The following is a 26,412-nucleotide window of genomic DNA, read 5'->3' as shown; positions in this document are numbered from 1 at the left end:
CATGTTTCTCTTCACCTGACCTCCCACCAGCTTGCAGAGTATTGCCTAACCCCTCCTTCACACTTTGAAGAAGTCACATCTGACTTTCCTCCTAACTTTTAGGCTGTTCCTTTTTGGCCTCCTTTAATGGCTTATTTTCCTGACCAACCTTATATAGAGTTCCTCTGTGCACTTTTCTTCCTAGGAAGTCTCATTAACTTGGACAGCTTTATTCTGGTGACTCTCAATTTCCTATCTCTAGTTTAGCCCTTTTCAGAATCCTATATCTGTGTATTCAACTTGCCCTCTTGATAACCTCACTTGAATGTCTCATAGATGTCTCAAATTCGGTGTGTCTTAAACAGAATCTTTCATCTTCTTCCTAAAGACTGACCCTCTTCCAGTATTATCTAATCCATTAAATCGAGTACACTCTATTCAGATCTGAAATCTGTGCATCTTTCTTAACTGTTACCTCTCAATTCTCAAATCCAGTCAACAACCAGATGCTTTTGATTTTACCCACTGAACACAGCTTGAATCTGTACATGTTCCATTTATGCTGCTGTTAGTTGAATGCAAGTAATCTCCTTTCACCAACATTACTCTAATAATTTTTCTTTTGGACCCCTCCAACCTGCTTTCCATCTGTAGCTATTATGCCTTTTAAAACCATTTTGATCATGTTATCCCCCTGCTTTAAAAGTTGTGCTCCTTCTAGCCTTAAAGAAGGAAAGACAGAAAACTTCTACTTCTAACCCTACAATCCAGGTTCGAGTAGATGGCATGAAGAACCCTTTCAGTACTAAAGGAAAAGTCTCATTCCCAACTCAGTAAAGTTCAAGTTGAAAAGTAGTCATTATTTTCAGATTATAAATTAATTACCTAACATAATTTCTGTGACAGAAGGAAGTCGGTGTCTTCCTGTCCTTTGCTTTTCACTGTGAGAGTAGTCTCTTTTTTTTTTTTTTTTGGCGGTACGTGGGCCTCTCACTGTTGTGGCCTCTCCCGTTGCGGAGCGCAGGCTCAGCGGCCATGGCTCACGGGCCCAGCCGCTCCTCGGCATGTGGGATCTTCCCGGACCGGGGCACGAACCCATGTCCCCTGCATCGGCAGGCGGACTCTCAACCACTGTGCCACCAGGGAAGCCCCAAGAGTAGTCTCTTTTGAACCAGTTTAGTTGTCTCCTTTTGAACATCCTCCCTCATTATTCAGAGTGTCATATTATGCTTATAAGTGTATATTAATATGCCTCTTTCAGAAGCATATCGACCTAGAAGCACATCCATTCATTAATCTTTCAAGAAACATTTCTGGGTAAGATGGCTGGTGGCCTGAGTGCTCCATGGTGACTCCTCTCTCCCAGCATCTTCTTGCAATAATTCGACTGTTAGAATAAATCCCTTAATGTGGATTCATGGGCCAGGTGTAGCCATCTGCTCAGGCCCAGACACACCCTTCCAGAGGAAATGATGTGGATTCAGAACTGTTAGAAGTCCTATGTGTTCACAGGGCAAGGGACGATCTGGAAGTAGATCTTATTCTCTGAAATAGGCCAGCCCATAACCTGCTTCAGCAGACCCTCTGGCTGAGCCAGGTGGCACCATCTGTACCCCGGGAGCTGTTGCCCCTGCAGGCTAGCCTCACAAGGCCTTCGGGGAAGTCTTCAGTCTGGCAGATGCCATGAGCCCATGGAACATAACCGCCATCCTTTGTCTTCATCTGTAGACGTCTAGCCTTTTCTGCTCAGTCTGGGGTGTGCCGAGACCCTGGAAGCCTCCTTCTCCTTCAGTACGTCAGGGGGCGTACTGTGGAAGAAATCCCAACAATTTGTCCTACTCAGGTATCAAGAAAACTCATGTCCTCTGCTGGTGAAGATGCACTTGGATGTGCTTTGAGAAACATAGTTTTCTAACAAGATAAATTTAATGGTAATGTAACAGTATGTTACTAAGAAGAAAACAGACACAAAACTACTGTTAACATCGTCTTTTCCCTACCTTAATCCTAGAAAAGAGAAGGTAGCATTGCTTCTCAAGGCTCATTTAGGGATTTGTGCTGTATCATCTCAGAAGAGAATAGTATGAAGGGGAAGTATGTTGAATGGGGTGGGTAAAAATAGACAAACTCGAAGAGTCTGTAGAAAAAAATGGGAAACAGGGTGGAAGAGACTATCCTGCATTGGTGGCACTTGGCGTCCCACATCAAAGGATGGCTGCGGGTGACAAGTCTGTGGTTAGGGGCAGGGAATCTGTGTGAGCCTCCTTAAGTAGCACCATGTAAGGAAAAGAGAGCAGGAAATTGGTGTGTTGTGCTAAGAAACAGAACATTGAAGAGCATAGACACGGGATCTAGACCCTTCCTTGGCTTACTGACACCATTTTAACCTGAAATTTTTATACAACCCTATGGGACACTGCCCCAAAGGACCGATTGAATTTCTTAACCCTTCAAAAAGGGGCTTGAAGTAACTAAATTTGGAGAAGTACAGGAATGAATATTTTACTCCCGGGTGTTATAGACTATAATTCATTCAGTCAGGCGTCTTTGATAGGAAAAAAGGAAAACATGTAATACAAATTCTCAAAGAGATTAAAAATATTGCATAGCAAAGAGCTTCCAAAACATAATCATAATTGGAGAAAAATAATAATGTATCTACCACTGAAAAAAAATTACTGATCTAGAGCTGGGGTCAGCAGGCCAGAACTTATGGGCCATTATGTCACCTGCCACCCTTTTTGTGCATAAATGTTTACTGGAACACAGCTATACTCATTTGTTCTCACATTGTCTGTGGCTGCTTACACACTGTGATGACAGAGTAGAGCCAGAGCTTTGACAGAGACTCTATGGCCTGCAGGCTTAAAATATTTCCTCTCTGGGGCTTCCCTGGTGGCGCAGTGGTTGAGAATCTGCCTGCCAATGCAGGGGACACGGGTTCGAGCCCTGGTCTGGGAAGATCCCACATGCCGCGGAGCAACTGGGCCCGTGAGCCACAACTACTGAGCCTGCGCGTCTGGAGCCTGTGCTCCGCAACGAGAGAGGCCGCGATAGTGAGAGGACTGTGCACTGCGATGAAGAGTGGACCCCACTTGCCACAACTGGTGAAGGCCCTCGCACAGAAACGAAGACCCAACACAGCCATAAATAAATAAATAAATACATTTAAATCATTAAAAAATTTTTTTTTTCTCTCTGGACTGTACGAAAACAGTTGTGGATTCCTAAAGAGGATCAAGTGGCATTATTTTCTAATGCAGTGAAACTATAAAGAGGAAACAAATAATGGAAGAAACTAGGAAGATTATACACACACACATGCATACACACAGACACACACATGCTCTCCCTCCCTCTGTCCCTCCCCCCCCCGACCCTCCTTAGACACACAAACACACATTCAGATGTCCACATAACAGAAGCTCTGGAAATAGCAAAAAAGAACACAAGGAGCAATATCAAAGAAATAATACAAGGAAACTTCAGTAAGCTATAGGAAAACCCATGTTCAGATAGAGAGGGACTTCCATATGCCATACAGAACACTGGAAGGGAAAACCAGCAAACCTGGAGATAGTCCAGAGTCACTGTTCGACTCTGAGGATGAACATAACTTCAAGGGAAAACAACAGGCTTTTGGGATTCTAATCTGTGGCAATAAAAGCTAGAGGGCAGTAAAACAATATATACTAGCTTCTAAAATTAATGTATGAACTCTCCACTTCTGTGGCTTTGTAGAAAATCATGTTCTAATCCTGAGGAGCTGTCACCTATGTCTATCTGGATAAGTTTTTAGGATTTATCAAGAGCATAGCAACATTTCAGTAGATGGAGACTTAAAATACTATGTTCAGAGGCAACCTAACCTAATCCAACAACTTTGTAACTTGCCTTAGTTTTGATGCAGATGGCATTTTCAGGAGACGTATTCTGTTGAAAGGGAAGAAAATGGGGATATGCAGAGATGGTATTAGGACAGTAAGCCAGCTGTGCCCGTGGCCCCTCTCAGTTGATCACAGTATCTAAGGAGCCATGGAACACTCGGGTCTGATGATAACCTTCTTCTGTGGAAAAATCTCGGATGGTCAGTTTAACACAGCAGCAGGGTGGGGAAGTGTCTTGTGAGGCGGAGGGCACATTGGTAGAACAAGGATTGCAGCCTGTGGCTGAAGTTCCTGGGAAGCTGCTGGGAAGTGGGGTCAGAAATGAGGAAGAGGCAGTAAGCTGCAGCCTGGGTGGCTGCTTGGACAGGGTTTTGTTTGCAGCCAGAATAGGCCAGAAATCAGTGAATGGGCTAGAGCCAAACCTCCCCTGCACAGATAGCTGACAGATTCCTTCCGGGTGAAGGGTAGTTGGGGATAATCTCAGTAACAACCATCAAAATAGCATCAGTCTGTTAATGATGCAAGCTAGAATGTTTTGTTTAAAATCGGAATGCTGCACTTAAGTCACACTGTCTTCTTTGCTAAGAATGATGGTTACAGATGATAATTTTACATTTGTCTCATTTTTTAAAAGAATAAAAATTAAATGGTTGCTATACAAATATATGGATGGCCAAAGTCAGAGCAAATAATCTATTTTAAGTTCTAAATAATAACCTATTATTTTACTTTACCAATCATTTTTTTGTGCATATATTTCTCTGGGGGATCTCATCATAAGAGGTGATTGTGGTGATACCAAGATTTAGGTATTTTTGTGTCCTGGGCAAAAATATTATTATACGAAGTCATTTGTGCATAGTATATAAATCTATCAGAATAAGTTTTTGTTAACAAGATCATTTTCTCAACACGTTATTCCTTATATTTTAGAAAAGGCGCCGGCGGATTGACCGAAGTATGATTGGAGAGCCCACAAACTTTGTGCACACGGCTCACGTGGGGTCAGGAGACCTGTTCAGTGGGATGAATTCCGTAAGTATGTGGGTGGAACATACAGGTGGGGCCTCCAGGCATAGTCATGTGTACCTGTGTAACAGGTACATACATTCTTAATGATGGCACTGTGCCCAGTGTATTATAGACATTGAGCATACATACTTAATGTGAGCATCAAAGAAAAGAAAATGAACAATGAAAAATTAATCTCTTACGTAGTTTGCCAAGTCATCTGTTTTTCTAAACTCTTTGTAGCTACCTTTCTTCCGAATAAATACTTTAAAACTTTTAAAGGATTTGAATTCAGAAAGGAAGGTACTCTCCCATGGATTCTCATGCCCCCTGCCGCCAAAGCAACTTGGAGCTCAGCTTTTTAGTAATATTTAATCTCTTAAGTTCAGTTAGTTGCCTTTTGCAGACGTATTTATTGCATTTCCCTTATAAAATATTAGGCTTTACCTGATATTAGAATGCTTGTTATTTATTTATTACTGTAACATAAGTTCTCATGCACTTAGCAGAGGATTAGAATTTGTATGTATTTGCTGTCTTTTATAGAGGTTTCGGTGAATTTCAGAAGACGCTTTAAATTTACTCAGCTGAACTCTTACTCCTTAATTTTTCATCTAAGGGAAAATAGAGAGCAGTATAATAGAAACCAATAGAGGGTTTTTATCAGGGCTCTGCCACTATTGCTATCCCCCATATCTAAAGTACACTGAGTTGTCTAAATGATCCCTCAAGTGTTTAGAACCAGAAAGTCAATAAGGCTTTTATAAACACAAAATTATGCTGCATTGTATGCTCACTTACTGGATAGCGTTAACAAAAGACTTAACAAAAGAACAGAGACTTATAAGGTAGGTAGGTGAGTATCCTGGATACAGCAAACAAGTTTGTCCCTACAGTTACTAGGTAAGCAAAGGGATGACATTTGTAGCTTCCTGGAAAGGAAACAGCTTGTTTGTTTTAAATCTGTAGGAAAAGTACACTGAACTGCTTTTGTGGAAATGTAAGAGGTGTCAGATTGCTGTTAAAATACAACTCAGTAGCTTCGTTTCCTGGATTAATGTGGAGTGAAGAGACCAAATGGGACCCTATGACTTTTGTTAATATTAAGGTCATTGTGGCATATATAAATAAAATGAACGGTTTCAAATTTATTATATCTGATTAATTTCTTTCTCATCGACATGTCTTCTTCCCCACTTCTGTTCTTAAAAATTTAACTGTATAGGACAAATTAAGTTCTTAGTTCATAGTACTTAGTTAACTTTTAAAATCTCGTTTATGCACATTTCAGAATTTCCTTCAAGATTCCTATCTGGTAATTTGTCTCTATGAAAAGCCTGTCATTGATGTACATGATTCTTGCTTGCCATCAAGTTAGGTAAAGTTTGAGGACTGTCCCCTGCAGGGCTGACTGAGCTGCAGCATCAAGACGGGCCCTCAGCTGTTGTAGAGGTTCTGCCCTGCAGTCTCCAGACAGCCTCCTCTGGTTACTGAAGTAGATTTCTTATGAGGTGTTGTAGCTCTTCAGAACCAAACCTGTCTTCTGAAGGCTGTTTGTACTCATTGCCTATGTTTACGTATTAGTTTGTTGTCTCTACAAAGAAATAGTTTCTTTTAAGGTCATCTATTCTGAGAATTGAGCAACAGTAATAGGAACATGGCTCGATGCATATGAAAGAGGCAGGCCACGCTGGATTATTGAATGGCCAGATGACTGGTTTTTTTCCCCTAAATACACTGTTCTTTCCAAGACTACTTTTCATACTAACTTATTGCTAGAAAAGGTTTCTATGACTCTTTTAATAATATAACTTTATTGTGTTAAAATAATGCATATCCACAGTCACAATAATACATATCATCTCAATACTGAGGGTTACTTACTAGAAAATCCAAGTCCTTTTGTTTGAAATTGACTTTTGGAAGAAAAACAGATTTTTTTTTTTCTTAGAATTTGCATGGCGTTATGAAAGTACCGTGTAGAAATATAAAGATGTTGTAAATAGGCCTAAGATACCTATAAAACCTAACTTGTCATGTTAGGTGGGAAATTATTTGGTACTAGGGTAAAATCAAGTTTGTGCCACAAAACAGTGTTACCACAGAGGAGCAGAAAATTAACCGATAGCCTATGGCCATAAGCTTCGCAGACTGAGCAAGTTTACTTAAATAGACCTATAGATTTTAATTTTATTTATTAAAATTTAAAAAATTTATTTATTTATTTTTGGCTGCATTGGGTGTGTGTTGCTGCGTGAGGGCTGTCTCTAGTTGTGGCGAGCAGGGGCTACTCTTCCTTGCGGTGCACAGGCTTCTCATTGTGGTGGCTTCTCGTTGCGGAGCACACCTGCATTGGCAGGCGGATTCTTAACCACTGCGCCACCAGGGAAGTCCCTCTTTTTTTTAATATATTCTTACCTAAAGTAGTCATTTGAGTAATGTGAATATAGATGTTACAGTACATCACTATGTGATATCATTGGAGTTAGTTCCACATATGTGAAGTTTTCAGTAAATGAGTAAAAATTTACCCATTTAAGAGCCAATCACATGTTCTCACTTTAACCATATTGGACCTAAATAGCCATGCATTTTATATTTTGCTATTCTCTTCAGTTAGAATATATTTAAACCTGTCTTACTCCAAAAATAACTTAGAACAGTCTTATTACTTTCTTTAAACAAACTGACTGAGGATCATCAATGAAAAGACACCTTGTATCGATACATCATGTTTTCTGTGATTAAGTATTTGATAAGTAGATTAATGAGTGGATGGTGCTCCCACCCCTTCTCACCTCCCTGGGTCCTAGAAATGTGAAGGGCCCTTTGAGCTGTTTCTGTGCATTAGACCAGACTGCCAGTGCTCTCACCGTTGACTGTTAGGCCGTCATATCCCAAACCTTCCTGTTGCCCCTTTTTCTAGAAGTCTAGCTTGATTCGCTCGTTCTCTGCTTCCAAAATGCTTCTAATTGCTATGAACTAAGATAGGATACGCTAAGAACTCTTCGCAGTTCGCACGTAACTTTGTGACTTTGTTTTGGCAAAGTAAGAAAACATCCCAGCGGGACTTCCCTGGCGGTCCAGTGGTTAACACTCCGCGCTTCCACCACAGGGGTCACAGGTTCAATCCCTGATCCGGGAACTAAGATTCCACATGCCGTGCATCATGGCCAGGAAAAAAGAGAAAATACCCGAGCATTTATATATCTCACAGTCTACTAGAAAGTAGCCCTGTAATGTGGTTAGGAAAGGTTATCATCTTTAATCATTTTACAGATAAGAAGCCTGATATGCACAGAGGATAGATAGTTCACCCAGAGTTAAAATATTAATAAAGAAGTTTGGATTACAGTCCAAGTCTTTGGATTCTTTTGTTGTTGTTGGAACATAGTTGATTTACAATGTGGTGTTAGTTTCAGGTGTACAGCAAAATGAATCAGTTATATATATACATATATCCACTCTTTTAGCTTCTGTTCCCGTATTGGCCATTACAGAGTATTGAGTAGAGTTCTCTGTGCTATGCAGTAGGTCCTTATTAGTTATCTATTTTATATATACTAGTGTATATGTCGAGCCCAGTCTCCCAATTTATCCCTCCCAAGATCCCATCCTCCCTGGTAATCATAAGATTGTTTTCTACATCTGTGACTCTTTCTGTTTTGTAAATAATTTGGGATGACATTTAGGTTGCTTCCATGTCTTGGCTATTGTAAATAGTGCTACTATGAACATAGGGATGCATGTATCCTTTCGTAAATATTATAGTTTTCTTCAGATGTATGCCCAGGAGTGGGATTGCTGGATATGGTAGTTCTGTTTTTAGGTTTTTAAGGAACCTCATACTGTTCTCCATAGTGGTTGTACCATTTACATTCGACCAACAGTGCAGGAGGGTATCTTTTTCCCACACCCTGTCCAGCATTTACTGTTTGTAGAATGTTTGATGATGGCCATTCTGACCGGTGTGAGGTGATACCTCATTGTAATTTTGATTTGCTTTTCTCTGATAATTAGTGATGTTGAGCATCTTTCTTTTGCTTTTTGGCCATCTGTATGTCTTCTTTGGAGAAATGTCTATTTAGATCTTTTGCCCATTTTTTTTTTAATTCAAACAAAGTCACAAAAATTATAATCATCCTCATCAGTTCACTCAGTCCCATGTAATTAATTTTTTTTGTCATCTTGATCTTTTGTTAGCACTTTGACGAATTCATCAGTTTTCCATTAGAGTTCTGAAAATGCTTATTCAGTTCAGCAGTATAGTCAGTTACCAGAAACCTGTACTTGTCAGAGTCTTTTCCATGAATTCCTTGAAGATGAAACCCTTTTATCAGGAACACTTTTGCAAAAGCATCACAGCACACCCAGAACTGTCTGTAAATGACAAAAGACTTAAAAATGACCACGGATAAAGATTTGATGAAAGTTCATAATAATGCAATTGACAAGGAAATTTAGTTATTTCTGAGAAGATATACATTTTAAAGTAATAACTAGAATTATGACTTACAACATTAAACCAGAACGTATAAGATTTTTAGAAGTTTCCTGTAATGTCTGAAACATTTGTATTAACATATTTCCATACAAATAACCCAAAGAAAGTTCAGTATTAGTTGTTTTTTTTTGTTTTTTTATACTGCAGGTTCTTATTAGTCATCAATTTTATACACATCAGTGTATACATGTCAATCCCAGTCGCCCAATTCAGCACACCACCATCCCCACCCCACTGCGGTTTTCCCCCTTGGTGTCTGTACCATTTTTCTAGGTTCCACATACATGCATTAATATACGATACTTGATTTTCTCTTTCTGACTTACTTCACTCTGTATGACAGTCTCTAGATCCATCCATGTCTCAACAAATTTCATTCCTTTTTATGGCTGAGTAATATTCCATTGTATATATGTACCACAACTTCGTTATCCATTCGTCTGTCAGTGGGCATTTAGGTTGCTTCCATGACCTGGCTATTGTAAATAGTGCTGCATTGAACACTGGGGTGCATGTGTCTTTTTGAATTATGGTTTTCTCTGGGTATATGCCCAGTAGTGGGATTGCTGGATCATATGGTAATTCTATTTTTAGTTTTTTAAGGAACCTCCATACTGTTCTCCATAGTGGCTGTATCAAATTACATTCCCACCAACAGTGCAAGACGGTTCCCTTTTCTCCACACCCTCTCCAGCATTTGTTCTTTGTAGATTTTCTGATGATGCCCGTTCTGACTGGTGTGAGGTGATACCTCATTGTAGTTTTGACTTGCATTTCTCTAATAATTAGGTTGAGCAGCTTTTCATGTGCTTCTTGGCCATCTGTATGTTTTCTTTGGAAAAATGTCTATGTAGGTCTTCTGCCCATTTTTGGATTGGGTTGTTTCTTTCTTTCATATTGACCTGGATGGGCTGTTTATATATGTTGGAGATTAATCCTTTGTTGATTCCTTTGCAAATATTTTCTCCCATTCTGAGGGTTGTCTTTTCGTCTTGTTTATGGTTTCCTTTGCTGTACAAAAGCTTTGAAGTTTCATTAGTTCCCATTTGTTTATTTTTGTTTTTATTTCCATTACTCTAGGAGGTGGATCAAAAAAGATCTTGCTGTGATTTATGTCAAAGAGTGTTCTTCCTATGTTTTCCTCCAAGAGTTTTATAGTGTCCGGTCTTACATTTAGGTCCCTAATCCATTTTGAGTTTATTTTTCTGTATGGTGGTAGGGAGTGTTCTAATTTCATTCTTTTATATGTAGCTGTCCACTTTTCCCAGCACCACTTATTGAAGAGACTGTCTTTTCTCCGTTGTACATCCTTGCCTCCTTTGTCCTAGATTAGTTGACCATAGGTGCATGGGTTTATCTCTGTGCTTTCTATCTTGTTCCATTGATCTATGTTTCTCTTTTTGTGCCAGTACCATATTGTCTTGATTACTGTAGCTCTGTAGTATAGTCTGAAGTCAGGGAGTCTGATTCCTCCAGCTCCCGTTTTTTTCCCTCAAGACTGCTTTGGCTATTCGGGGTCTTCTGTGTCTCCATACAGATTTTAAGATGATTGGTTCTAGTTCCATAAAAAATGCCATTGGTGGGCTTCCCTGGTGGCACAGTGATTGAGAGTCCGCCTGCCGATGTAGGGGACACTGGTTCGTGCCCCAGTCCGGGAAGAACCCACATGCTGTGGAGCGGCTGGGCCCGTGAGCCATGGCCGCTGAGCCTGTGCGTCCGGAGCCTGTGCTCCGCAACGGGAGAGGCCCCAACAGTGAGAGGCCCGCGTACCGCAAAAAAAAACAAAAACAAAAAATGCCATTGGTAATTTGATAGGGATTTCATTGAATCTGTAGATTGCTTTGGGTAGTATAGTCATTTTCCCAATATTGATTCTTCCAATCCAAGAGCATGGTACATCTTTCCATCTGTTGGTATCATCATTAATCTTTTTCATCAGTGTCTTATAGTTTTCTGCATACAGGTCTTTTGTTTCCCTAGGTAGGTTTATTCCTAGGTATTTTATTCGTTTTGTTGCAGTGGTAAATGGGAATGTTTCCATAATTTGTCTTTCAGATTTTTCATCATTAGTGTATAGGAATGCAAGAGATTTCTCTGCATTAATTTTGTATCCTGTAACTTTACCAAATTCATAAATTAGCTCTAGTAGTTTTCTGGTGGCATTTTTAGGATTCTCTATGTATAGTATCGTGTCATGTGCAAACATTGACAGTTTTACTTCTTCTTTTCCAATTTGTATTCCTTTTATTTCTTTTTCTTCTCTGATTGCCGTGGCTAGGACTTCCAAAACTATGTTGAATAATAGTGGTGAGAGTGGACATCCTTGTCTCATTCCTGATCTTAGAGGAAATTCTTTCAGTTTTTTACCATTGAGAATGATGTTTGCTGTGGGTTTGTCATATATGGCCTTTATTATGTTGAGGTAGCTTCCCTCTATGCCCACTTTCTGGAGAGTTTTTATCATAAATGGGTGTTGAATTTTGTCAAAAGCTTTTTTCTGCATCTATTGAGATGATCATATGGTTTTTACTCTTCAATTTGTTGATATGGTGTATGACATTGATTGATTTGTGTATATTGAAGAATCCTTGCATCTCTGGAATAAATCCCACTTGATCATGGTGTATGATCCTTTTAATGTGTTGTTGGATTCTGTTTGCTAATATTTTGTTGAGGATTTTTGCATCTATTTTCATCGGTGATATTGGTCTGTCATTTCCTTTTTTGTAGTGTCTTTGTCTGGTTTTGGTATCAGGGTGATGGTGGCCTTGTAGAATGAGTTTGAGAGTGTTCCTTCCTCTGCAATTTTTTGGAAGAGTTTGAGAAGGACAGGTGTTAGCTCTTCTCTACATGTTTATAGAATTCACCTGTGAAGCCATCTGGTCCTGGACTTTTGTTTGCTGGAAGATTTTTTTTTTTTTTTTTTTTTTGCCGTACGCGGGCCTCTCACTGCTGTGGCCTCTCCCGTTGCGGAGCACAGGCTCCAGACGCACAGACTCAGCGGCCATGGCTCACGGGCCCAGCCGCTCCGCGGCATGTGGGATCCTCCCAGACCGGGGCACGAACCTGTGTCCCCTGCATCGGCAGGCAGACTCTCAACCACTGCGCCACCAGGGAAGCCCTGCTGGAAGATTTTTAATCACAGTTTCAATTTCATTACTTGTGATTGGTCTGTTCATATTTTCTGTTTCTTCCTGGTTCAGTCTTGGAAGATTATACCTTTCTAAGAATTGTCCATTTCTTCCAGGTTGTCCATTTTATTGGCATAGAGTTGCTTGTAGTAGTCTCTTAGGATGCTTTGTATTTCTGTGGTGTCTTTTGTAACTTCTGTTGATTTGAGTCCTCTCCCTTTTTCTTGATGAGTCTGGCTAATGGTTTATCAATTTTGTTGATCTTCTCAAAGAATCAGTTTTTAGTTTTATTGATCTTTGCTATTGTTTTCTTTGTTTCTATTTCATTTATTTCTGCTCGTATCTCTATGATTTCTTTCCTTCTGCTAACTTTGGGTTTTGTTTGTTCTTCTTTCTCTAGTTCCTTTAGGTGTAAGGTTAGATTGTTTACTTGAGATTTTTCTTGTTTCTTGAGGTAGGCTTGTATAGCTAAACTTCCCTCTTAGAATTCCTTTTGCTGCATCCCATATGTTTTGGATCATCGTGTTTTCATTGTCATTTGTCTCTAGGTATTTTTTGATTTCCTCTTTGATTTCTTCAGTGATCTCTTGGTTATTTAGTAACGTATTGTTTAGCCTCCATATGTTTGTGTTTTTTACGGTTTTTTCCCTGTAACTCATTTCTAATCTCATAGCACTGTTGTCAGAAAAGGTGCTTGATATGATTTCAGTTTTCTTAAATTTACTGAGGCTTGATTTGTGACCCAAGATGTGATCTATCCTGAAGAATGTTCCATGTGCTCTTGAGAAGAAAGTGTAAACTGCTGTTTTTGGATGGAATGTCCTGTAGATATCAATGAAATCTATCTGGTCTATTGTGTCATTTAAAGCTTCTGTTTCCTTATTTATTTTCATTTTGGATGATCTGTCCATTGGTGTAAGTGAGGTGTTAAAGTCCCCTACTATTATTGTGTTACTGTCGATTTTTTTTTTTTTAATAGCTCTTAGCAGTTGCCTTATGTATTGAGGTGCTCCTGTGTTGGATGTGTATATATTTATAACTGTTATATCTTCTTCTTGGATTGATCCCTTGATCATTTTGTAGTGTCCTTCCTTGTCTCTTGTAACATTCTTTATTTTAAAGTCTATTTTATCTGATATGAGTATAGCTACTCCAGCTTTCTTCTGATTTCCATTTGCATGGAATATCTTTTTCCATCCCCTCACTTTCAGTCTGTATGTGTCCCTAGGTCTGAAGTGGGTCTCTTGTAGATATCATATAGATGGGTCTTGTTTTTGTATCCATTCAGGAAGCCTGTGTCTTTTGGTTGGAGCATTTAATCCGTTCACGTTTAAGGTAATTATTGATATGTATGTTCCTATGACCATTTTCTTAATTGTTATGGGTTTGTTTTTGTAGATCCTTTTCTTCTCTTGTGTTTCCCACTTAGCGAAGTTCCTTTAGCATTTGTTGTAGAGCTGGTTTGGTGGTGCTGAATTCTCTTAGCTTTTGCTTGTCTGTAGAGCTTTTGATTTTTGCATCGAATCTGATTGAGATCCTTGCAGGGTAGAGTAATTTTGGTTGTAGCTTCTTCCCTTTCATCACTTTAATTATATCATGCCACTCCCTTCTGGCTTGTAGAGTTTCTGCTGAGAAATCACCGGTTAACCTTATGGGAGTTCCCTTGTATGTTATTTGTCGTTTTTCCCTTGCTGCTTTCAATAATTTTTCTTTGTGTTTAATTTTTGCCAATTTGATTACTGTGTGTCTTGGCATGTTTCTCCTTGGTTTTATCCTGTATGGGACTCGCTGCACTTCCTGGACTTGGGTGGCTGTTTCCTTTCCCATGTTAGGGAAGTTTTCGACTGTAATCTCTTCAGATATTTTCTCTGGTCCTTTCTCTGTCTCTTCTCCTTCCGGGACTCCTATAATGCGAATGTTGTTGCATTTAATATTATCCCCGAGATCTCTGAGGCCGTCTTCATTTCTTTTCATTCTTTTTGTTTATTCTGTTCCGCAGCAATGAATTCCACCATTCTGTCTTCCAGGTCACTTATCCATTCTTCTGCCTCAGTTATTCTGCTATTGATTTCTTCTAGTGTAGTTTTCATTTCAGTTATTGTATTGTTCATCTCTGTTTGTTTCTTCTTTAATTCTTCTAGGTCTTTGTTAAACATTTCTTGCATCTTCTCCATCTTTGCCTCCATCGTTTTTCCAAGGTCCTGGATCATCTTTACTATCATTCTGAAATTTTTTTCTAGAAGGTTGCCTATCTCCACTTCATTTGGTTGTTTTTCTGGGGTTGTATCTTGTTCCTTCATCTGGTACATAGCCCTCTGCCTTTTTATCTTGTCTTTCTGTGCATGTGGTTTTTTGTTCCACAGGCTGCAGGATTGTAGTTCTTCTTGCTTCCTTGCCCATTTTTGGAATTGGTTTTTTGGTTTTTTGATATTCAGCTGTATGAGCCATTTGTATATTTTGTACATTAATCCCTTGTCGGTTGCTTCATTTGCAAATATTTTCTCTCATTGTGTGGGTTGTCTTTTTGTATTGCTTATGGTTTCTTTTGCTGTGCAGAAGCTTTTAAGTTTCATTAGGTCCCATTTGTTTATTTTTGTTTTAATTATCATTACTCTAGGAGGTAGATCCCAAAAGATATTGTTGCAATTTATGTCAGAGCGTGTTCTGCCTATGTTTTCTTCTAAGAGTTTTATAGTGTCTGGCCTTTCATTTAGGTCTTTGATCCATTTTGAGTTGAATTTCGTGTATGGTGTTAGAGAGTGTTCTAATTTATTTCTTTTACATGTAGCTCTCTGTTTTTCCCAGCACCGCTTATTGAAGAGACTGTCTTTTCTCCATTGTGTATTTTTTTTATTTTTTATTATTTTTTTCTCCAAAATTCCAGTTTTTTTTAATATCTTTATTGGGATATAATTGCTTTAGAATGGTGTGTTAGTTTCTGCTTTATAACAAAGTGAATCAGTTATACATATGTTCCCGTATCTTTTCCCTCTTGCATCTCCCTCCCTCCCACCCTCCCTATCCCACCCCTCCAGGCGGTCACAAAGCACCAAGCTGGTCTCCCTGTGCTATGTGGCTGCTTCCCAGTAGCTATCTACCTTACGTTTGGTAGTATATATATGTCCATGCCTCTCTCTCGCTTTGTCACAGCTCACCCTTCCCCCTCCCCATATCCTCAAGTCCGTTCTCTAGCAGGTCTGTGTCTTTATTCCTGTCTTACCCCTAGGTTCTTCATGACATTTTTTTTTTCTTAAATTCCATATATATGTGTTAGCATACGGTATTTGTCTTTCTCTTTCTGACTTCACTCTGTATGACAGACTCTAGGTCTATCCACCTCATTACAAATAGCTCAATTTCGTTTCTTTTTATGGCTGAGTAATATTCCATTGTATATATGTGCCACATATTCTTTATGCATTCATCTGATGATGGACACTTAGGTTGTTTCCATATCCTGGCTATTGTAAATAGTGCTTCAGTGAACACTGTGGTACATGTCTCTTTTTGAATTATGGTTTTCTCAGGGTATATGCCCAGTAGTGGGATTCCTGGGTCATATGGTAGTTCAATTTTTAGTTTTTTAAGGAACCTCCGTACTGTTTTCCATAGTGGTTGTATCAATTTACATTCCCACCAACAGTGCAGGAGGGTTCCCTTTTCACCACCATTCCTTCTTACTTTTTTCATAATTGCCATTCTGACTGGTGTGAGGTGATACCTCATTGTAGTTTTTATGTGCATTTCTCTAATAATTAGTGATGTTGAGCATCTTTTCATGCTCCTCTTTGGCCATCTGTATGTCTTCCTTGGTGAAATGTCTTTTTAGGTCTTCCACCAATTATTTAACTGGATTGTTGTTTTGATATTGAGCTCTATGAGCTGTTTGTATACTTTGGAAATTAATCCTTTGTTGTTTCATTTGCAAATATTTTCTCCCATTCTGAGGGTTGGCTTTTCGTCTTGATTATCGTTTCCTTTGCTGTGCAAAAGCTTTTAAGTTTAATTAACTCCCATTTGTTTGTTTTGGTTTCTATTTCTGTTAATTCTAGGAGGTGGGTCAAAAAAGATCTTGCTGTGGTTTATATCAAAGAGTGTTTTTGCTATGTTTTCCTCTAAGAGTTTTATAGTGTCTGGTCTAACATTTAGGTCTTTAATTCATTTGGAGTTTATTTTTGTGTATGGTGTTAGGGAGTGTTCTAATTTCATTCTTTTCCATGTAGCTCTCCAGTTTTCGCAGCACTACTTATTGAAGAGGCTCTCCTTTCTCCATTGTATTTCTTGCCTCTGTTGTCGTAAATTAAGTGACCATATGTGCTTGGGTTTATTTCTGGGCATTCTATCCTGTACCATTGATCTGTACTGGCTTTTGTGCCAGTACCATACTGTCTTGATTACTGTAGCTTTCTTGCCTCCTTTGTTATAGATTAGGTGACCATAGATTTGTGAGTTTATTTCTGGGCTTTCTATCCTGTTCCACTGATGTCTATTTCTGTTTCTGTGCCTTTACCATACTATTTTGATTACTGTTACTTTGTAGTTAGTCTCAAGTCAGGGAGCCTGATTTCTCCAGCTCCATTTTTCTTTCTCAGGATTGCTTTGATTACTTGGAGTCTTCTGTGTCTTTAATAATTTTTTGTTCTAGTTCTCTGAAAAACGTCATTGGTAATTTGATAGGGATTGCGTAGAATCTGTAGATTGCCTTGGGTAGTATGGTCATTTTCACAATATTGATTCTTCCAATCCAGGCACATGGTATCTCTCCATCCTTTTGTATCATCTTTACTTTCTTTCATCAGTGTCTTATAGTTTTCTGCATACAGGTCTTTTGTCTCCCTAGGTAGGTTTATTCCTAGATATTTTATTCTTTTTGTTCCAATGGTAAATGGGAGTGTTTCCTTAATTTCTTTTCCAGATTTTTTTATCATTAGTGTATAGGAATGCAAGATATTTCTGTGCATTAATTTGGTACCCTGCTACTTTACCAAATTCATTGATTATAGTTTTCTGGTGGCATCTTTAGGATTCTCTATGTATAGTATCATGTCATCTGCAAACAGTGACAGTTTTACTTCTTCTTTTCCAGTTTGTATTCCTTTTATTTCTTTTTCTTCTCTGATTGCTGGGTCTAGGACTTCCAAAAGTGTTTTGAATGAAAGTGGTGACAGTGGACATCCTTGTCTTGTCCCTGATCTTAGAGGGAACGCTTTCAGGTTTTCATCATTGAGAATGATGTTAGCTGTGGGTGCGTCATATATGGCCTCTATTATGTTGAGGTAGGTTCCCTCTATTCCCACTTGCTGAAGAGCTTTTATCATAAATCGGTGTTGAATTTTCTCAGAAGCTTTTTGTGTATCTATTGAGATGATCACATGGTTTTCATTCAGTTTATTACTGTGGTGTATGTAGCACACTGATTGATTTGAAGATATTGAAGAATTCTTGCATCCCTGGGATAAATCCCACTTGATCATAATGTATGATCCTTTTAATATATTGTTGGATTCGGTTTGCTAGTACTTTGAGTATTTTTGTGTCTCCGTTCATTGGTGATACTGGCCTGTAATTTTCTTTTTTGTGTGTGGTGTCTTTGTCTAGTTTCAGTATCAGGGTAGTGTTGGCCCCATAGAATGAGCTTGGGAGTGTTCTTTTCTCCGTAATCTTTTGGAAGAGTTTCAGGAGGGTAGGTGTTAACTCTTCTCTAAATGTTTGATAGCATTTGCCTGTGAAGCCATCTGGTCCTGGACTTTTGCTTGTTGGAATTTTTTTAATCACTGTTTCAATTTCAGTACTTGTTGTTCCACTTTTTTTTTTTTTTTTTTTTTTTTGCGGTATGCAGGCCTCTCACTGTTGTGGCCTCTCCCCTTGCGGAGCACAGGCTCTGGACGCGCAGGCTCAGTGGCCATGGTTCACGGGCCTAGCCGCTCTGTGGCACGTGGGATCTTCCCGGACTGGGGCATGAACCCGTGTCCCCTGCATCGGCAGGCGGATTCTCAACCCCTGTGCCACCAGGGAAGCCCTATAATTTCACTACTTGTGATTGGTCTGTTCATATTTTCTTTTTCTTCCTGGTTCAGTCTTGGAAGATTGTATCTTTGTAAGAGTTTGTCCATTTCTTCTAGCTTGTCCATTTTATTGGCATATAGTTGTTTGTAGTCAACTTATGGTCCTTTGTATTTCTGTGGTGTCTGTTGTAACTCTCCTTTTTCATTTCTAATTTTATTGATTTGAGTCCTCTCCCTTTTTTCTTGGTGGGTCTGGCTAAAGGTTTATTAATTTTGTTTATCTTTCCAAGAACCAGCTTTTAGTTTTATTGATCTTTGCTATTGTTTTGTCTGTCTGTTTCATTTATTTCTGCTCTGATCTTTATGATTTCTTTCCTTCTACTAACCTTGGGTTTTGTTTGTTGTTCTTTCTCTAGTTGTTTTAGGTGTAAGGTTAGGTTGTTTATTTGAGATTTTTCTTGCTTCCTGAGGTACGATTGTAGTTCTATAAACTCTCCTCTTGGAACTGCTTTTGCTGCACCCCCAAAACTTTGGACCATTGTGTTTTCATTGTCATTTGTCTCGAGGTATTTTCTCATTTCTTCTTTGAGTTTTTCAATGATCCATTGGTTGTTTAGTACCATTGTTTAGCCTCCATGTGTTTGTTTTTTTTTTTTACATTTTTTTCCCTGTAGTTTCTAATCCCATAGCGCTGTGGTCAGAAATGATGCTTGGTATGATTTCAATTTTCTGAAATTTACCAAGGCTTGATTTGTGACTCAAGATGTGATCTATCCTGGAGAATGCTCTGTGTGCCTTTGAGAAGAAACTATATCTGTTTTTGGATGGAATGTCCTGTAAATATCAGTGAAATCTATCTGGCCTATTCTGTCATTTAAAGCTTTTGTTTCCTTATTAATTTTCTGTCTAGATGATCTGTCCATTGGCGTAAGTGAGGTGTTAAAGTTCCCCACTATTGTTGTGCTACTGTCGATTTCTTCTTTTATAGCTGTTAGCATTTTCCTTATGTATTGAGGTGCTCCTGTGTTGGGTGTATATATATTTGTAATCGTTATATCTTCTTGGATTGATCCCTTTACCATTATGTAATGTCCTTCTTTGTCTTGTAACAGTCTTTATTTTTATTTTAAAGTTTATTTTGTCTGATATGAGTATTGGTACTGCAGTTTTCTTTTGATTTCCATTTGTATGGAATACCTTTTTCCATCCTCTCACTTTTAGTCTTCATGTGTCCCTTGATCTGAAGTGTGTCTCTTGTAGACAGCATATATATAGGTCCTGTTTTTGTTTCAGCCAGTCTATGTCTTTTGGTTGGAGCATTTAATCCATTAACATTAAGATAATTATTGATATGTACGTACTTGCTATTTTTTTAATTGTTTTGGATTTGTTTCTTAAGGTCATGTTTCTTCCCTTCCTCTTTTATTCTCTTGTGATTTAATGTCTACTTTTTTCTCTCTCTCTCTTTTGTCTTTTTTTTGGGGGGGGGGGCATGCTGAGTGACATGCAGGATCTTAGTTCCCAGATCAGGGATTGAATTTGTGGCCCCTGCAATGGAAGTGCAGAGTCTTAACCACTGGTCCACCAGGGAAGTCCCTTGATGTCTTATCTTTAGTGATGTGTTTGGATTGCTTTTTTCTTTTTTGTGTGTGTAGCTATTCTAGATTTTTGGTTTGTGGTTCCCATGAGGTTTTGCTGTAGTAGCCTGTGTATGTACAAGATTGTTTTAAATGGTTGATATCTTTATTTCAAATGCATTTCCAATATCCTCCATCTGTACTCTCCTCATGATTGCTGGTTTTGATATTCTGTTTGTGTGTGGAAGATTTCCTACCTTTACTTTGTTTGCTTCTGCCAGTGAACTTCCCCATTCGTACTTTCTTGAGTCTAGTTGTGGTCTCTTCTTTTCCACCTAGAGATGTTCCTTTCAGATTTGTTGTAATGCTGGTTTGGTGGTACTAAATTCTCTTATCTTTTGCTTGTGTGTAAAGCCTTTTTATTTTTTGGCTGTGTTGGGTCTTCGTTGCCACGTGCTGGCTTTCTCTAGTCGCGGCAAGCAGGGGCTACTCTTGGATGCAGTGTGGGCTTCTCATTGCAGTGGCTTCTCTTGTTGTGGAACACAGGCTCTAGGCATGTGGGCTTCAGTAGTTGTGGCACACAGGCTTAGTTGCTCCGCGGCATGTGGGATCGAACCCCTGCATTGGCAGGCAGATTCTTAACAACTGTGCCACCAGGGAGGCCCCTGTAAAGCTTTTGATTTCTCCATCAAATCTAAATGAGAGCCTTGCTGCGTAGAGTATTCTTGGTTGTAGGTTTTTCCCTTTAATCACTTTAAATATATTGTGCCACTTCCTTCTGGCCTGCAGAGTTTATACTGAAAAATCACCTGATAATCTTATGGGGTTTCCCTTGTATGTTATTGTTGCTTTTCCCTTGGTGCTTTTAATATTTTTTTCTTTGTCTTTAATTTTTATCAGTTCGATTAATATGCATGTTGGTGCGTTCCTACTTGGAGTCATGTTTTATGGGACTCTGCGCTTCCTGGACTTGAGTGTTTCCTTTCTCATGTTAGGGAAGTTTTCGGCTATAATCTCTTCAGATATTATTATCTTGGGCCCTTTCTCTCTTCTTGCACCCTTAAAATGCAAATGTTGGTATGTTTTAATGTTTCCCAGAGGTCTCAGAGACTGTCCTCATTTCTTTTCATTCTTTTTTCTTTGTTCTGTGGCAGTGATTTCCAACATTGTCTTCTAGCTCACTTATTTTTCTCCCTCAGTCATTCTGCTGTTGATTCCTTCTAGTGTATTTTTCATTGCAGTTATTGTTCATCTTTATTTGTTCATTACATCCTCTAGCTTTGTTAAACATTTCTTGTAACTTCTCAATCTGTGCCTCCATTCTTTTCCCACGATTTTGTATCATCTTTACTATCATTACTCTAAATTCTTTTTCAGGTAGGTTGCCTATCTCCTCTTCATTTAGTTGTTCTTGTGGGTTTTTATCTTGTTGTTTCGTCTGAAACATATTTCTCTGCCATCTCATTTTGTCTCACCTTCTTTGTGGACTCCTTTATGCAGGCTGGAGTATCATAGCTCCTCTTCTGGTGTCCGCCCTCTGGGGGGTGAGAGTGGTCCTCAGGCTTCTGGAGGTTTCCTGGTGGGAGGGACTGGTGCCTTCTTGCTGGTGGGTGGAGCTGGGTCTTATCCCTCTGGTGGGCAGTGCTGTGTCAAGGGGTGTGTTTATAGGTGGTTGTGAGCTCAGTATGACTTTAGGCACCCTGTCTGCTGACGGGTGGATCTGTGTTTCTCTCTTGCTGGTTGTTTGGCAATTGCTTGCTTTTAACTGCACCAGTTTTATGTCCTATTCCAAGGAAACTTCATTGGTACATATAAAATTGTTATTTTTATTTTTATAAGGTTGGTTAATGAAGTCCTGGAGGGTATATGGCACTCCTGGGGCCACTCAGCAAGGTTGCAGGTAGAGAAAATGGGTGCACAGGCCTGGAGTTCTGCCTTTACCAGGGTTGAGGATAGGATGCCTAGGGTTTCACAGGTTCACTGTCTACTGCTTCTTCCTGGTGTTGTTGTGAGGGTTACATGATGTCATATTTTGAAGCCATCCTTGTAAACCTGAGACCAGCCTGTTCCCTGAGGGCTGTTAAGGGGATGTTGTTTGCAGGCTCAGGCAGAGGATGAGTCAAAGTTCAGGGGCTCTAACCACGTGATAAAAGCTGGAGAGAATGATGATTCCACCCTGGGCTCATATGTCTCCTGGGGTGTGGCCTCTGGCTAAACTTGCTTTGAATATTCCAAGTTTTTGGATTCTTATACTCCTTTTCACTTTATCCGACTATACTAAGACTGTATTAAGTATGTAAATTTTACCACATGGACTTTTAAAAAATTTATTCATTTATGTATTTTTGGCTGCATTGGGTCTTTGTTGCTGCACACGGGCTTTCTCTAGTTGTGGCGAGCGGGGGCTACTTTTCATTACAGTGCGCAGGCTTCTCATCGTGGTGGCTTCTCTTGTTGCAGAGCATGGGCTCTAGTCGCGTGGGCTCCAGTAATTGCGGCACACAGGCTCAGTAGTTGTGGCTCACGGGCTTTGTTGCTCCGTGACATGTGGGATCTTCCTGTACCAGGGCTCGAACCTGTGTCCCCTGCACTGGCAGGTGGATTCTTAACCACTGTGACACCAGGGAAGTCCCACATGGACTTTTAAAGTTCACCTCTGGTTTAGTTTCATTCATATTTATTTTTGAATCTGATTCTAATCCAGGTAATTGAGGTGATCGTATATGTGAGGTGTTTGTAAATTAAGGTGTTTGAGGGACAAAGTTGAGTTCACCTGTATCTTTTTAACTGCTTTTGAAATGTGCCTTGTGAATTACAAAACTTTGTAATTGCCAAGTGGAGAAAGTTGCAGGAGTGGGGGGATGGGTGAAGAGGGAGTTGTGGCAAAAAAAATGCTTCAGTCACTAGCTTCAGCATTTTGCCTTTAATGAGAACAAGTTTAAGTCTATAAAAGGTACGCTTTTGGGAAAAGCAGCCCAGCTAAAATATTAGGCAAGAATTGCTTACTTGCAGTGGCCCTAGTTCCTGACTGGTTCTGTTCTTGTCTTGTTGCAGGTTAGCTCCATTCAGAACCAGATGCAGTCCAAGGGAGGCTACGGGGGTGGCATGGCTGCCAACGTGCAGATGCAGCTCGTGGACATGAAGGCAGGATAGCCCTGGACCCCTCCTCCAGTGAGTACCTCAGAGCACAGGCTGGAAGTTCAGATCATACATGGCCACTAACTAACAGCTGATGACATAAACAGCCTTAGTTCAATCTTGGGGTTAAAAAATAAATATCTTGTTCTTATTTTTTAAAAACTGTGAACTTCCTAGAAAAGGTAAAAATACTTTAGTTGGCCAAGTGATGACCTTAGGCAGTTACTGCATTTTGAATATTAGTTTCAGGTGGTTGTTTTCCTTTTGAGAAACTTTAAATGCTTTAAGACATCTTGTTTGGGGGGAGGCTTTGAGATTCTAGTGACAAGATGTCTCTTATGTGTCCTTTAAACATGAGTGAAGTTACTGAGTATTAATACTGCATGAAATCCCGTGTGTAGTGAAGTAATTTTATATTTAATACCATTATGGATAAATCTTTCATTATGAAGTTTTCAAATTAAAAAGACAACTATTAAGAGGCATGAACCCCTAAAGGGTAAAAATCATTTGGATTATGCTTTGGTTTTATAGGACACTGAATTTCTATGTTTTGTTTCCACTGTTGTTTAATTTTTTTTATTGTGATTACTTTTCTTTCCTTTTCAATTGCAAAAAAGTGTGATGGCGTCTTGTTCACCCTGTTGTGATTACTCCAGTGACACGTTACTATTCTGCTCTGAAGAAACTATTGTCAGAAGAATCCTGCATTTCCTTCAGCTGGCATGCATGCCTTTGGACTCACGGACAGAGTTCTTTGGATTGTGGCTTAATGATTGATTTTTATGAATATGGATCTGATTTTAGCATGATCTTTTTTGTGAATGCTAGCACTGTTTTGCATTTTTTCCCGCATTTTTAACAATTTCTCTTTCCACCTCCATCCCCTCTGCCTTATGATTTTATTGGTAAGCAAAGAACTGCTATTTTAATTTGTCACCATTTATGTATATTTTGGAAGGTATGAGATCCATAAGCACAATGATCACTTCTATTCATTTGAAACTTCAGCAGAGTAGTATCTGCATGCTTTATGAAGTTGCCTGTATGGGAGCCCATGGGATGCCAGAAATGAACATTTCCTTGCTGCCACGGGCTGATGATACTGCTGCTATGAGAGAAAGGTTAGCTGTGGCACCAAGTCACATCAGTTTCACACAAAAAAAGCAATTTGTAGCTTATTTTAGAAGTATGACTTTTATTTAGAGTTATAATAAAAGCTTGCATTCATAAGGCATTCAGTCTGTTGTAAATGTTCAGTATATTTATTTGAGAGCAAGGGCCTGGGATTGTAAACAGGTATGAGGTATGGTGAGATGTATCTGTGTGTGTGTGTGGTCATATCCTCATTGGGTCTGACTCTGAGCATTGTGATCTTAGCAGCTGTTCATTTCTTTGTGTGCTCATTCTGTTTTCACATGTCTATGTTTAATATTATGGTATCCAGTTGCTTCCAGTAGCAGTTTGTTGAGCTTTTGGCCTGTAGTCCTAATTGTGGATTTCAGTCATTGGCTTCTCCATCTCCACATATTTTGGGACAATGGAAGTTGCCAGGAGCAACAGATGACCTGGCTGTGTTGTTGCCTGTGAAAACAACCTGCATGGTGACTTATTAAGGTATTGGTGAGAAACCTTTGGCTCAGGTTCCAAAATACGTTTATTCTTCACAAATTGTATTTCTGTAAATGCTTCTCCTTCCCCATAAGGGTGTAGTGCTAAGCCAATTAGTGGTTTGTTTTTTTCATGAAAATGTTTAAATTATGTCCAGTTCAGCCCTATGTAACAGTTGCATTTGGTGGGAGTAACAGTTCATGTAGGAAATGGTGCCTAATTGAAAACTGACTTAGAAAGCTATAAGGAATTAGGTAATTGTATAAAGGAAGAGATTATTTCTCTTCACCTTAGTCACAGGTTCTTGTGAAACAGGTAACTAACTAAATATTGGGTTTATATAGGCAAAACATGGAAGCATTTCTTCCCCCAGTTCTTTTGGATTTAATTTACCCAGTAGAGCAGGCACTAGAATACTCAGTCCTTATAGTTCTTCAATTTTGAGTCTTCGTAGGTGTCAATCCCAGAGACTCTGTCAAGGAAAAACATATATGCTTAGATGCTTAGCAGTCAAAATAGGCATTTTGCAGTTTAATAAATAACTTCCAAACTTGAATTCATCTTATGTCATTAGTTGTGTTGATACTGCATTCTGGATTTTGCCTGAGTACCACTGTCATTCTGTTCAGCCAGACAGAGCACTGCAGTGGGAAAGCTCTTTAAGGCCTTGTCAGTGCTGGATGCTATGTAGTCTACTTCTATTCTGACTTTGACTTTAGTACAGATTTTATAACTCCTAGAACAATACAGGGAGGCATGGTCCCTTTTCCCCAATTCATGATTTGATTCTTTTTCCCAATCACTCACTTTCCTTATTCTCCAAGGGCCAAATACTCTAGTGAGCACTGGAGCATGTCTCCACTCTTCAGCCTCTGTTTTGCAGCTGCCACTGCCACTGACTTGACAGGCACAGGTAGCCACACTGTGTGCAAGAACTCATGCCAGAAAGGTGCCAGTAATTATAAGAAAATTACCAACAATTTTAAGATACTAACCTTGGACACAGTTTTTAGGGAGTTAGCAGGTCCCACCTGGATAAATGGGTTTGTTAATCTTGGGAGGTCATTTGCTCTGCATAACAATGTGTGAAAATTGAAGCTAACTAAATATGATTGACTGTTAATACTTTGCTGAAATACATGCTAATAACTGTTAACTAATGACATGCATTCTGTAAAAAAGAGGTGCTTTCCCGTGATGTAGGCCTGAAGTGGTGCCAGTGAGCATAGGCTGGAAATGTGAACTGTGGTGACTGGATTCAGCATTTCCAATGCAGCATTATCAGTGGGCCTTTAAAGATACTTTGTGAGTATATATTAGCTTTCACCTTTGTTATTAAATTATAGCAGTTCTATTATAGAGAGCAAGTTTGCCTTGATTTGATTTTGTTTAAAATGACTTCTGCTCAGCACCCAGGAGATAAAATTGACATATTTTTATAATATAAGCATACTTTTTTTGTACATTGTGTTCATTCTTGAATAAAGTAAGTTCAGTGTTGGCTTGTAGATAATAAAAAGAAAGTAAGTATTTGATTTTGTTTCAATAAATGTTTTTCAATCCTGGTTT

At 39.2% G+C, this 26,412-nt stretch overlaps 1 protein-coding gene across 3 annotated transcripts in view; it reads left to right on the top strand.

Annotated features, from left to right (window-relative positions):
• The window catches only part of CDC42SE2 (CDC42 small effector 2), a 122,654-nt gene extending 96,956 nt beyond the window's left edge, over window positions 1-25,698 (top strand). For all 3 annotated transcript variants that reach the window (XM_082836902.1, XM_082836901.1, XM_082836903.1), the window contains 3 exons: window positions 4,800-4,901; window positions 23,149-23,265; window positions 23,853-25,698. In XM_082836902.1, coding sequence (XP_082693028.1) covers window positions 4,800-4,901; window positions 23,149-23,247 — 201 coding nt within the window. In that variant the 3' untranslated portion in view covers window positions 23,248-23,265; window positions 23,853-25,698. The remainder of the gene's footprint in view (window positions 1-4,799; window positions 4,902-23,148; window positions 23,266-23,852) is intronic.
• The last annotated feature ends 714 nt before the right edge of the window (window positions 25,699-26,412 follow it).

Source organism: Leucopleurus acutus, assembly GCF_964270905.1.
Source record: "Leucopleurus acutus genome assembly, chromosome: 3".
NCBI lineage: Eukaryota > Metazoa > Chordata > Mammalia > Artiodactyla > Delphinidae > Leucopleurus > Leucopleurus acutus.
The sequence above is the reverse complement of the archived record's forward strand: the minus strand, read 5'-3'. Positions and strand labels throughout refer to the sequence as shown.